Source organism: Magnolia sinica, chromosome 10, assembly GCF_029962835.1.
Source record: "Magnolia sinica isolate HGM2019 chromosome 10, MsV1, whole genome shotgun sequence".
Lineage (NCBI taxonomy): Eukaryota > Viridiplantae > Streptophyta > Magnoliopsida > Magnoliales > Magnoliaceae > Magnolia > Magnolia sinica.
Window position 1 is genome coordinate 6,896,163 of NC_080582.1, and position 14,744 is coordinate 6,910,906.

At 38.3% G+C, this 14,744-nt stretch overlaps 1 protein-coding gene across 1 annotated transcript; it reads right to left on the reverse strand.

Annotated features, from left to right (window-relative positions):
* Positions 1-353: 353 nt before the first annotated feature.
* LOC131257647 (UPF0481 protein At3g47200-like) lies at positions 354-3,747 on the reverse strand. Its single transcript, XM_058258427.1, has 3 exons — positions 3,181-3,747; positions 679-1,350; positions 354-359 (listed from the first exon to the last, which is right to left on the reverse strand). The coding sequence occupies exons 1-3, from the start codon at positions 3,745-3,747 to the stop codon at positions 354-356; spliced, it is 1,245 nt and encodes a 414-aa protein (XP_058114410.1).
* Positions 3,748-14,744: the final 10,997 nt, after the last annotated feature.

Genomic DNA, 14,744 nt, shown 5'->3' on the forward strand with positions numbered 1-14,744 from the left:
ATGGTCCAGAGTGCACAAACAAATGTCTACAGATGAGAGATTTGTTTGTGAGATTTTTATGTAAAACTATTTCATTAATATGGTATTTGCATCCTGGCACCTATTAAAATTAAATTTTCATTAAGCTACCTGATTAATCAAGCTAATTAATGGGCATGTTTGCCATCTATGAAAAAACACACTTAATATGACTAAATGTGACTTAATTAATATGACGATATTCAAAAAGCAAACTAACTGAAGGTACTTTTATGACAAATAACTAATAGTTTAATGAAAAGTTAATTTACATAGGCACTGGGAAGTATATACCATACGAGGTGGTTTTACATAAAACTTCATTAAAAAAATTATCATCCCTACAACCATAGATAATAATGAAATGAGCATGTCTATATGAAGAAAGCGATGGTCCGCATTTTCTAACCACTATTTAGTGGTCAATACCAACAGAATATATTGATCCAAGATAAACAAATACCAGTTAAGATGGCTACTATCTTACCTTCAACGTTTGTGTTTGTAGGTTTTTATAGCATAACTGGCACTTACTATTGTCGTGGTCAAAAAAATAATTCCCGTAAAAAGTTTGATAATAGACCAAGGGCTCTCGAAGTACGTATCACACATCTTCAAATACCATCTATCCATTTTTCTCTTACACTTGTCTTTGCTTACCATATAGTAATCATTCAATTCTTGTTGTATTTCACAAAGATTATCATCTTTGCCAAATGATAAGCCCTTAGCTAGCCTTGTGATGATATCCCGAATGGTGTCGTCGCATGAGATTGAGCTCTTGATGATTTCTTTATCTCGAAGTAATCCAACGTCGTTGGCTGAAGTTATGAGACCATACATAAATATAAAGTAAGAACTAATGAAACGGCTTTTCTCTAAATGAAGTTGCTCGAATGCGATAAAGTTAAGAAACATAGATTCAGAATTATGTTCGATGGTGATGGTAGGGAGATGTAGGCTGCCACTGACATTCTTGAATGTAATATCCTTGAGGTTGTAGGTCGACTCCCTTTCAAAATTAATTCCAGCCTGGGATAGCACCATCGCGGATCGATTGTTGCTTATGGTCTTCTTAGAGTTGGTTCCATGGTAACTGCTGTTCGCAATTTTCTTTGACTTGTATACAACCGGGCATATGTTCATTAAGCAATAGCCGAATTGGCTAGTGCCTATGAATTCTTGTGTGACTATGTTCACGGTTGGGCTTTGTACCATACTTTTCCGAACTACGTCCAGCATGTGCTTACCTTCACCCGTATATGTCATTGTTTCATCAGCTGGGAAGTAAAACTTCAACATAAGACTCTTTATGTCACTGTTTATGTCACTCTGCATAAAATTTTAATCAAATGAGCATGAGCATAGTTTAAAATTAATAAAATATGCTCGACTTGATTCACACAATTTGACTTGACTGATTTCACAAGGCTCTAGAAAAAAAAAAAACTTGATAATAGTTATGAATTACTCAAAATTCAAGAAAATCCTGACTTAAAAAAAAAAATTTATTTGACAAAAAAAAAAAAAAAACTAATACTCGATTAGACCCAGCTTGACATTGTTTATATATTATTTATACTTTTAAATATTTAATACTACCAAAGAAACTTAGAAAAATTCATACAAGTTTTGAAAACTCACTCGAGTTTTTGAGTCAACTCTACTCAACTATGTTTCAAGTTGAGTAGAGTTTTCGTGTTCTTCAACTGAGCGTAAATAAAAAGCAAAGAACAATTTTTTTTAGCAACATTTCCTATGCTCTATGCAACCACTTGGACCACCTTGGCACAGCCAAATCACCTGTGCTTAGATGCACATAAACATACTTTTAATAGAATGGCTTTGCTTCCAGAATGTACAAACCAATATTGGTTCATTGTGGACCACCATGGATCATGGATTCCCCAAAAATCTCTCAACAAGCAATCGTGGAATTTGTTCACTTGAAAGTGGACCTTTGCTATAGCTCGCTGACACATGATCTATTTTGGGCTGCAGATCGAAAAGTTATCTTTACGATGTGAGTAAAATATTTGGGGCACAGTCCATCCATCCACGATGGAATATAACAAACAAATGGTTTGAATTATTTAAAGCCTGTAAAAGGTGATCAGCGTCGTGAGACTGGTCAAATATACACATTTTGAAAAAAAAAAAAGAAAAAAAAAGCATCGTGAGACTGGGTAATGTTAAATGCAATAAGCTTACGTATATATAGTGGTCCTTAATTCAATTAAGAGATTTAGTTGCACAGACCAGATGTACCTTGCCATGAATGTGCCCAGGCCCAAAAACCAGACCACTTGAAGGCTAAAAGAGTGACTTATGTGGACACCTGCTGATCAAATCTACAATTAGAATCATCCAACTGGGTTAATTTTTGGGCCAGGGCAGATCCATGGTGGGCCTATGTGATGAGTGCTTAGGACAAGCACATGGCAAAGTGTGTGCTAGACTTCCCAAGTGAGGTGTGGCTAATAATGGGGTGTGTACTAACAAGCTAACCCAAAAAAAAAAAATGTGTTCTAGATTTAGTGATGAGCTTGGAGGAATTAACAATGCTCACAAGAACCCACCCTGACAAAAAAAGTTATGATAAATAGATGGTCACACATGGACCCTTAGAAACCTCTCATTGTTGGGCGCCCTTTTGGCCAAGCTAACCGTTAAGCGAGCCTTATTGATGCAATTTGTGGGACACTGCAGAAAATGCTTCCTGATGTAATTGTTCCATGGATGATATGCCGGCACTTAAAAATTACTCAAAAATTACAAACGTGGCATACAATTTGAATTAAACCCTCCAAACCATGCTCCTCAATTTAGATGTATCATAAATAAAAATTTACACTTATTTTTATTTGATTATCTAACTCCTGGGTTGGTGGACATTTCTAACATGGATTTAAATGAAAATTATCCAATGGCCCTATTTTCAAAAACAAACGCCATAGATCAGAGGTTCAATTATTCAAACAATTTGATCTTGGTACTGTCGCTTAGTACCCAGGTTCCATAGTTTAGTCAGTTAAGTTAATAAATGCCACATGCACAAATTCTACATGCATGCATATCGATCATCACATGCAGCCTAAGTATCATATAATCATTTAATTATTATTATTTTTAAAAAAAAAGTGTATATATTAGCAGACTTACCTGGACTCCCACGGTAGCCTTTGCGATGATGGCCACAAACTTCTCAAGAACAAGTAGAGGTAATTGATTTTCCATCAACAACATGTCTCTCTTAATATATTCAATAGTAGTTGGTTGCCGTTGTTCGCTGAAAATCGGGTCGCTGAGATCATAATTGGAAAAGTTCTTACGAAGTATCTCTATAACAAAACACCCATCAAGAACCATCAGCTGCAGAAATTTATCATCTGTCCAATTGCTGTCGAGCTGTTCATAAGAGTTCTTCAGTTCTAGTAATATGTCTCTCAATGAGTTCAAGAAATCTGATACTGTTTTTTCTGTCTCTTTAAGGAGGTGAAGGAGAGCTCTACGCTTATGTTCCTCCATTGGCTTCAAATGCTCTTCGCCAAAATGGTAAGGCCCAATGGAGACGATTTGGGGCTTGTAAGCCGCACCATGAGGGTCACCTGTCTTCATATATTGTGGTACTTTATAAATAGAGAGGTTTTTCCAAACTTGTGCTTCAGCTTGTTTATCAAACCTGTTCATGTCATCGTTAATATTTGTGACCCAAATATTGTCCCCCATTGTTTTCAAGGCAGCCGTTTGATAGAAATCAACAAAATCGTATTGTCTTTTTCTATATTAACACTCCACTGCCTTTTATTTTAGAAGAATGTCTCTGTATGTTTGCTTCCTTGAATGGACTCTCCTTGTGACAAATATCATCAAGATTTTGAAATCTCACAATATTTACGCTGAAAAATTAATCAAACAATTAATATTATTGCAATATTTCAAAATTATTGAAAGACTCTAAAATAATATATATCTTTACCATAAAATTTTATAAATTTAATCATGGTTTCCAGACTCAAATGCTCAAATCAACTCATTTGGTCTAGAGTGGAGTTGTGATTCACTCCATTCGGGTTGTATCATCCTGACTCGCCTGAGTTAGTAGTGACTCATGGTATCAAATCAAATTAGGCAGTGCCGAATCCTAGTTGACTTATCCAAGTCGCACTGGACTCAAGCTAGTCTTTAAACCATGATTTTAACTTTAAAAATGTAATAATTTTAAACAATTCATCACATAAATACATATTTTAGTTATCAACTTATGTATTAATTTACATCAAATATTGGGATCTTTATGAAATGCCAACCGTTTTATGTATAATTAGAAAGAACCACCAAAAAAGTGTTTTTTCATACACAGATGCACATTTTGATGAGTCTCTTGCTTTTACCACTTTCAATCAGTTCCAAGCCAACCATTAGCTTATTTCTGAAAATGATAAAAATACTTCTCAAGAAGTGCTCATATCTTTGCATGTATTGATAGAAGGATTGGTCGATATCATTATTCACATTCTTGGAATGCTCCATGTCATTATCCACCCAGAGAAATCTTGAGTGCAGTCCAACATTTTGGAAAGGTTCAGATTGCTCCCTGTATACTTTTGGATGGGTCAAATAGCTGTCCACCTACTTTTAAACAGCCCAGATTGCTACCACTTAATGTTGAATAAATGGTCCAGATCATGGACCAAAATCTTGGAACGATCTAGATCACTGTCTGCATAATTTTCAAGGGTCCAATGGTGATCATGCTAACACTTCTCAAAAGCATCGTCGTCATTTTAAAAAATAGGCTAGCGACCGTGTTTATATATATGTGTGTGTGTGTGTGTGTGTGTGTGTGTGTGTGTGTGTGTGGTTTTGAAATATTTACATTATAAGAATAAGCAAGCTTGATTGGAAGAATATTCATTGGCACACAATTTTATTCATCTGAGTTCTTATTACATCCCTTACATTGCCCCTATTTCTAAAATAAAGTGCAATTAACATTTGCAACTAAGGAAAGAATAATTTCGAAAGTATTTTGTTCCATGTTGGAGATCCCTTGAAACAACAGTTAAGTTGAGCGGGTTTTGAACTCCCTGTATACTCCCAAAAGATATCATTTGCAACTAAGGAATATGCTTAAACATCCATTTTTTGTCCTTCAAAGAATTTGCATGACCATGCTAGACTAGTAAGTTGTGCGGTCGTGCAACTTATCTGTGAATCCTCCATAGCTTTAACTTTGATCTCCTCCTTCCCCAAGATACACTGATTATGACCAGTGTATTTCTTCAGAAGAGGTGTTTGCTGCATGAATGCTCCTTGATACCTTTCTCTTCGGGGACATCTTCTTATTGCTCCAAGTTCTTCTAACGTAAGTGAACAGGAATCCCAAACAAGAAGGCAAAAGAGGTATAAGAACCACACTTATGATATGGTGAAATTACCTAAGAGAAAGAAAGCTCTAAGCAATAAGTAGGTGTTCAGAAAGAATATTGAGTAAGATAATTCACAGACGAGGTTCAAGGCCAGACTTGTAGTAAAAGGGTTTGGTCAGAGGAAATGTATAGACTTTAAGGAGATATTCTCACCAGTGGTGAAGATGACATCCTTACGAGTGTTACTTAGGTTGGCGGCTAGCATGGATCTAGAAATAGAGCTGCTAGATGTTAAAACTGTCTTTCTCCATGGTGACCTGGAAGAAGAGCATCTACATGCACCAACCAGAGGGGTTCAAAGTCAAGGGCAAAGAGCATATGGTGTGTAGGCTAGGGAAGAGCTTGTATGAGCTGAAACAAGCTCCACGGCAATGGTACAAGAAGTTCGTCTCATTCATGTTAAAGGATAGATATGACAAGACGGAGTTGGACCACTGTGTGTTCACGCGCAAGTTCTCAGATGGTGATTTCTCGATTCTGCTATTGTATGTTAATGACATACTCATCATGGGAAAATACATCAAGAAGATTGATAGGGTGAAATAGGAGCTGGGCAAGTCGTTCACGATAAAAGACTTGAGCCTATCTAAGCAGATCCTGGGAATGGAGATAACCCGTGATAGAAGCAGAAGGAAGCTTTGGCTATCACAAGAGCGGTATATTGAGAAAGTCAGTGAAGCCAGTCAGTACTCCATTAAATGGTTACTTCAGATTGAGTGACAGGTAGTGTCCCAAGATGAAGGCAGAGGTGGATGAGATGCAGAAGATACCCTATGCGTCAGCAGTAGGAAGTTTAATGTATGTTATGGTGCGTACGAGCCCAAACATAGTATATGCGGTTGGTGTTGTCAGCCGGTATCTTTCAATCCTGGCAAAGAACATTGGGCAGCGGTGAAACGGATACTACAGTATCTAAGAGGCTTATCTAGGTTGAGCCTATGCTATGGTGACGGAAAACCTGTGTTAGAGAGCTACACAGATGCAGATATGACAAGTGACATAGACTCCAGGAAGTCTGCATCGGGGTTTATGTTCACATTTGCAGGGGAAGCAGTCTCTTAGCAGAGCAAGCTACAGAAGGTCGTAGCATTGTCAATAGCAGAGGCTGAGTATATTATGATCACAAATGCATGTAAAGAAATGCTTTGGATGAAGAGGTTCCTACAGGAACTTAGCCTGAAGCAGGAGCAACATGTGGTCTATTGCGATAATCAAAATGCTATACATTTGAGCAAGAATCCAAGTCATTACTCCAAGTCAAAGCACATAGAGATTCGGTATCACTGGATCGGAGATACTTTGGAACGGAAGGTGTTACAGCTTGAGAAGATCCACACGGATGATAATGGGTCAGATATGATGACCAAGGCATTGCTCAAAGGTAAGTTTGAGGTTTGTAGAAACCTGATTGGGTTGAAGAAGGTGAATTCCTCCAGAGTCGGAAAATGAAAGATTTTATGGGATTTTTTCCCTTATTTTGGAGGAGAGATAGTGCAGCCGGTTGAAAATTAGAGTGTTTTACCGCACTGCTCGACTAATTGAGTGGACTGCTCGACCAGTCGAGTGAACAGTGCTTAACCAGTCGAGGGTCACTCGACTCAAAGTCCAGCGAGTTTAGTGAACAGTGCTCAATTTTGTACGAACTGCGTAAATTGGAGGCGGTTTCGCAAGAGGTACGAAAGGGAGTTGCCCAAACTATAAATAGGGGTCCCTAAGGCTATTCTAAGGCATTCAAGAGGGTTTCCTAAAGCTTTGCAAGGGTTTACTAAAGGGTTTAAGGCTATCAAAGGTGTGTGTGTGTGTGTGTGAGAGAGAGAGAGAGAGAGAAAGAAAGAAAGAGAGGAAGCTTATGGAAGGGAGGTTATGCTCGTGGAGGTGATCTACTGTGCAATCATCATCTCAGTGCTTTTACGTCCTCATGATCGGTGAGATCTCTCCGTTTTTTCTTTTATTCTCTTATTGTTTATCCACTCCTGAGTGAGTGAAGAAGGTTTGATTCAAGCGGAGTGTGCTTGTGATCGGTTGTAACATTCTACTTCATAGTGGATTGTTGATCTGGACGAGGTCCCGTGGTTTTTACCTCTTTGAGGGTTTTCCACGTAAAAATCTCTTATGTCATGTGGTTTGTGCTTTGATTTATTTCATTGCTTTATTATCCCATAATTCTGGTGTTATTTGGGAGGCTAGATCCTAAGGTTTTTGTGCAACGCCCCCAACATTGTGTACGGTTCATTTTCCTGTGGATCCTTTCGAAGCCCCTTCCTATGAGGTGGTTGAGCCGAGATTCTTTCAAGGACTTGTAACTTGTCTTCCTAACCACAAAGTTACTATGGCAGTTTCTTTAACATTATTCAATGGAGAATTTCCTGTTGGTGATCTTTCATTAACCACATTACACTCCTCATGGAATTGCTTAAGTAATAGTCTTAACAAATCTTGGAGAGTATCTAGTCGTCTTTCATTTTTTTTGAAACGGCTCATTTTTAAGTATAGTCACCTAAATACATTCTTTTATCATAACTAATTCTGACGTGGGCAATGACAGGTAACACGACTACACATTCCACCAGTGGAAAATGAAATCCAACATGTTCTCACCTAGGTACTGAACAATTTGTCTTAACTGTGCTCCCAGAATTCGAGTATTGTACTTATAAAATTATAAGATGAAGGCTTCTTTCATTTATTCCCACAACTAAAAGACCTCTAATTGCAGTGTTAAATACCAAGCCATGACTTTACTAGATATTGCTAGTGAATATATGAAATTCCTCAACAGATAATTTTTTGTGACATCACCCCTGAAATATATTGTTTTCCTGTAAGATATTAGGTGTTCCAAAGGTGATTAAGACTCCCTTTGTAAAGTGTGAATCTTGGTAATTCAAGTATCCGTGCCATTTTCACGGTATTTACAATCTTGAATGGATGAGATGTCACTGAAGTCAATAATTGTTGTACCCATCTCTCATGCAGCTCATTGAAGAAATGTCCCATGGGTGGCAGATTACAAGGAATAATTCCTACGGTCGTCGCTTCTTTCAATAGGCTAAAGAAAGTGTGAGGCCTGTATTTTCTTCATCGTACAATCCTATGCTCCTCGCACATGTTTCTGTTATCTGAGTTTTTTAATATTCAAGTAATTTAGGTCAATTGCTTACAACGTTTCTCCACTTCAATACATGTCTGTAAGGGCATTGTCCTATACTGATTTTCCATCTTACTAATTCTGTATGTGGTACAGCTCTTCTTGGCACAAAAAACTGGAGCAGGAACAAATCAAAGACTTCTATCCAGCTAGTGACTCCTTTCATGGCTCCTGACTCAAAGTATAGTTTAACCGGCCGTGTTAAGGATCCACCAAATTGTTCAATCAGATATCTCTCACTGGAGTCGGAGCAAGAACTCTGTCTAACATATTTTAGTAGATGTTCTATAGAAGACTCCTCTCCTAAGAATATAATAATTGAATTTTGGGTGTCTATTTAGCCCTATGGCACCTCGATGTAGGACGAGCTTTGGTTCCCAACATTGCTTTCACTCTTTTCTGGCAGCGGTCATCAAAAGCTACAGATGTGGTCATACTTTGTACCATGATGCCCTCCATCAACCTTCTTTCTTCAATGGTTCATGTACTCTTGCCCTCAACCTCCGAATGAAACATTCTCAGAGGGAGTGTGGGAGACATAGTATTTGACATATCCTGTACAGATATAGTATTTGCCACAACCTTTTTTCGCTTTCCATTATCCTTGTCGACTACAATCTCACCTATATCAATTATTTTTTGAAGTATGCTTTCGATAGTGTAGTAGTTTTCAGTTTAGTGGTCGAGCATGCGATGATAATAATAGTAGTTTCTTTTTTTTTGTCTTTCTTATGTCCTTGGGACGCTTTGTGTAGGGCAATTCAATTGTCCCTGTAGCTAACAATTGATTCATCATGGGGACCACATCTTCTCTTGTGAACGCATAGCCAATTTGATTTGCATATCGTATAGGGCGCTTGTTCACTATTTTTCCTATATAATTGCTTATGCCTTCTCTTCTATCATCTTTTGGCCTTCCTCGGGAGTTTTTTCTCTTTTTCTCTTTATCAGTGACATTTACGGATGTTTTACTAGTATTTCAACATGTTGATTCTATTTGGAAAGCTGGCATTTTCTTAGCCATGATCTCTAGAGCATAGGCTTTGGTGGTAAGATCGTGAAAGGTTCGTATAACAACACTTGATAGGCCAAAAGCTACTTCCAATTCCATGGAACCTAAGAACATTTTTACTTGTTCCGGCTCTCTTGGAAGTTCTCAACACGATGCACCCAGAGTTTTCCACCGATCAATAAACTTATCCATCGGTTCAGCTAGTTCAGTCAGGTTGACATCTTTATCGGATGAGAAAAAAATCGTCATTAAAGCGTCTTGCATCTGATCCCACGTGCATATGAATTCTATCGCTAAGGCTAAATACCATCTAAAAGCCTTTCTTAACAAGGATGACCCAAACCAACCTTAGGCAATATTGTGGTATGGTGGAGAGATTCTCCATGGTTGTGTCGAAATGCATCAAGTATTCTTCCGGTGAGCCATTCCCATTAAATTTTTTGAAATCAGGATATTTAAAGCTTGAAGGGAACGGTATTTCTTTAATTTTGTGGGGGTGAGGTGTTTAAAACCAGAATTTTCCTTTCTATTCTCCTTCTCTTTCCAAATGAACAACTCCAGCGACAACTTACTGAACTTCCTCTTGCGTTACTGTTTAGACGGCAGCTGGCACGGATGCATGGGACCCAACCCTCTGTGACTACAACCCTTCTGCTTGTTGCCCATTATCATTCGTAACAGCCGCTACTTGCAAATTAGTAGCCTGAGTCATATTCTAGGTTAAAGCCGCCAATGCCTCTTTGATTTTCCTACACTCTTCCATTAACATGTCTTGTATGCGTGCTAGTTCAATTAAACGTTTGTCCATTAAAGATGAATGGGTTTGGCCAGTCCCCACCATAAAGACTGTCACTTTCTTACCGCTCAATTGACCCGATAGCGGAGGAGTAGATGAGTACATTGTTAATGATGAGGTCAAGTAGAATGATCCATTGCCTGACTTCGAATGAATGCACCGCAGTATTGGCAAACTAATTGATCCAGATTGAACCGCTTTTTGGGTTGACTGTTGGAGTGAGTTATCTATTATTGTCTTTATCGGAGACACTTTGCTAATCATGGCAGCTTTCCCTTTTCTTCCTTGGGCTTGCAGTGAGATCGCAACGGACATATTCTTCGCTATACTTGGCAATGCAGGAAAATTTTGTGGCGTGAGAAATGTCTCAGCTTTCTAAGGGTAGAGCGAAGGTGGGGCCAAAGTAGGATGGCGTTTCGCGACATTCCTTGTAACCGACCCTTATGCCACTCTTAATGGAGTTAGACTTTTAGAGGGAAACTGGGTTCTTCTCCACCTGGGTGTTACTAACGTCCATCCCTCATCTGCTTGTTCTGCCAGGGATGACTTTTCGTTTTTCCTTACAACTCTCTTGCCTTTATTTACCTTATTCCCTGGAAGCAGTCTGGTTTCATCCTTATAGGTTATGACAAACCCATTGGCAGTGAAATAAAAGGTCACACTGGTGGGAAGAGAAGCAGCCATTGCTGTTGTATTGAGGTATATAGTAATTTTCTCTTCAGTGAGATCTCCTGATTACTCCAAGTTCTTCTAAAGTGAACATGAATCCCAGATGAGAAGGCAAGAAGGGTATTTATCGGCACTCACATGTGAGAAGTCCACCTTCCGTGCAATCTACACAATTTGGGCAGCTGCACAACTTGTTTAAGTTGTGTGGTCGTGTAACAATAATTCCTTTGTGCTTTAATGACTTTTTTACTCTGACAGACCGTTATTTAGTCTGATTACACACGACTCACACCACTTATTTAGTTTAATTACACACAACTCACACCACAGTGGAATTTCACCACAATGGTACTTAAACCCTTGACCTTATATTGAAACTCTTGTCGATCTACTACTAAGGCATGTTTTCCATGGCCCAAACTGTTTATGTGATAAGTTCCCGTTGGACAGAGAATGCACCTTTCAATTTATTAGAAATTAAGTGTTTCTTATACACAACGGAGAATAGAAAAAAGATAACGAGACGATCAGATCTATGGGGTTCAAGGCTCGACTTGAATAGTCGATTTCTCAAGACAGATTTGCTGCCCTTTTTCTGGAAGTTCCAGCAAGTGCAAACGAAGGAAATCTGCAAATTGTCTTTAGGATACAATGAACTCTCAGATCTCTAGTTTTGACACCAATATACCTTTAAGACGTTTAGAAAAAACTTAGCAAGAAGTCAGTTCGAGAGTAATTGCACAGAAGATAATATAATCTTAAAAATTAAGAGTTGTAACTTTTGGATTATAGTATCCAGCATTTATATCAATTGAAAGGTTATGAATTTCTTCCTGGATAGATGCTAATGCGCCTCTTCAAGAAATCCATACCCATTCACAGCAAATAATATTCCTTCATGAAAGGACATGACTCTTTATCATATGATAGTTATTTCTGTACCCATTTAGATAAAAACAGTTATCCAACAGTAAAAACTGTATCTACATAAGAGACACGTGGCATAGGTGCCACATGTACAATCATATCCCAATTGCTCTTAATCAACAAAAGGTAATAAATCATCAGGGTAAACCCTAGTTTAATTCCAGTTTGTACCATGGCCCAAAAAGTTTGAACCATGTGCTAGAAAGATTAAGACTCTTATTACTCCTTGCGACGATGTGCACGTGTGAAGTGCTAAGTGTGCCTAAAAAAGAGCCCAAACAACCCTACAGCCCATGCTGCGCGAAATTTGAACCCTGGTTGCATAAGCAAAAACACATTATTTATGGAAAGTTTAAATAATTAATATATTTATTTAATTTCTAAAAATAACTTTTATTTTTAAATTTTATTGTATTCTTAAATTCACAACACAGCTATAAAGAGGTAAACAGTCTATTATCAAGGTAGAATAGGTAAATTATCAATGCGGTGAATAATCCACGTTAGTGATTTTCATCTGTTGTCCATCTACCACATAAAGTGAGAAACAGCTTTAAAACGGTCTAGACATTGAAGGAAACATCATATAAACGGAACGGTTTGGATAATTGAAAGAAACATCATATAAAGAGTCTAGGTCATTGAAGAGATTCAAGCATGTTTTCTTGAGCTTTTTAACAAATAATCGAGATTTTTTTCTTTTCTTTTTTTTCCCCTTTTTTTTACAAGAACCAATGATCGAACGCTGGATCACTCATTCACACTGTCTAAATTCAAATGTATCAAGAGGTTGGATCTAAATGCAAATGTTTATGGCGTAAGCTTAACCATAAATAGATAAGTGGGGACATGGGGCCCACCGTGATGTTTGACGGACATCCAATCCATCCATCATGTGCAACTTCTATTCTCTTTGGATCCCAAACCTCAGGTTGATTTAAAGCTAAGGCACATAATGTAAAATCATTCCTAAAGCCTCTAAAATCAGATCATGTGGCCCGCCTGAGTTTTGGAATTCAAAGAATTTTTCAGTGTCCATCATCCTACTTGGTTGCATCTTCTAAATGGATTAGATGGTCTATACAAAACATGGCAAACCATACATTCCATCTGGGAGATTTCTAATGGTGAGTGTCCCCTTCTCAAATGTTCTTGTGGTGTACCCAACTGAGTCTTGGATTGGCTGGATTTTTATTTATTTTTTGAAGGAAAAAAAAAAAAAAAACACATTGAGATTGTACACATGATGTACGGATTTGATGCCATTAAGACGCCATGGGGTGCGGATTCGCTACTGAACACTTTAGTAGCGATATTGCTACTGAAGTGATGTGGTCGCGTTTCATTGGCGCAAAAGTTGGTCTCGGTTGAAAGCATTTAATGCTCCTCCGTCAATAAAAAAAACGCACGCCGCTTTCTGTCCGCGTTTATACTCGGCCTCCGAAACATCCTCAAGTTACTTTGATTCATGGAAAGCAGATTGGGTACTGAGTAACTCGGTACGCCATAGTAAACTCCCTGGCGCCACGGTAATATATTTATTTTATCCACTCCGTCCATCCATATTACAAAACATTTTAAGAGAATTAGACTAAAAACGAATCACATACAAATCTCAAATGGAACACATCATAGCAAAAAGTGTAAATTGAATGTCTACTGTTGAAAAATTTTTTGGGGGCCACCGAAGTTTTGTATCAAGCTGATATTTATAATTTCTTTTAATCCATGTCTGTGTGATCTTTTGAATAGGTTGGATGACAAATAAACATCACTGTGGACCCTAAAAAGGTTTCAATGGTGGAAATCATTATTCCTACTGTTTCCGGTGGTATGATCCACTTGAGATCTGGATATACTTTAAATTTGGGCTCAATCGTTCGAATCAATTGTAAAAACGGATGGACGGCATGGATAAACCATATAGACTCAGGATGTGGCCAACAAAGTTCCCTCAGTACAACCCAACTGAAGTTCTTCATTTTTCCCTCCGCAACATGGCTCTCTCTCTCTTTGTTTTTCTGCGCGCAACACATGGTAAATTTTAATTTATCTTTTCTTCCCAAATCTTTCATGAGTTGGGATTTTCTTTTGATAATTAGGGTCATGATTTTTCAATACTTCAAATTTGCTCGCTTCGATATTTGAATTTCAAGCAGATGTATGATTTTGAAGCTACGGCCACTAGGAATGTCATAGCTAATTAGCCACATCTATACTCAACTTGTGGAAGGCACTTTATTGTATTCTTTTATCAGAGAAATACTAAAGCTCGAGATGTGTCTATCACAAGGAAAACAGAGAGATAGGAAGAGACAACACTGATGGAGAAGATATAGTAAAGAAAATAAGGGTTTTCTGTGGTCGAGTACAAACGTGATCAGTAACGGTGTTTCTTTTTTACGACGGAGGTGCATTAAATGCTTTCAACCGAGCCCCAAGTTTTGCGCCAATGAAACGCGACCACATCACTTCAGTAGCAAGATCGCTACTGCAGTGTTCAGTAGCTAATCCGCGCCCGACACCATGATAGGCCCCCCACATTGACTTGCATGTGAAGCTTATTCTGATCTGGCCTCATGTATAAATACCGTGCTCAGGCCAGCTCCTCTACTAGTGTTTGTAAATGTATGGACCCACCGTGACATTGGACCTACATCTACTCCGTCCATCCATTGGGACGAGGATTGCGTCCTACCCTATCCGTTTCCATCTGGGAACTGGCAGGAGCTTTGAGTGGCC

Excerpts from the sequence above, each read along its gene's own strand:
- LOC131257647 (XM_058258427.1), bottom strand. The coding sequence starts at position 3,747 with ATGGGGGACAATATTTGGGTCACAAATATTAACGATGACATGAACAGG. Across the intron at positions 1,351-3,180 it reads AGGCTACCGTGGGAGTCCAG|AGTGACATAAACAGTGACAT; the intron begins GTAAGTCTGCTA and ends AATTTTATGCAG.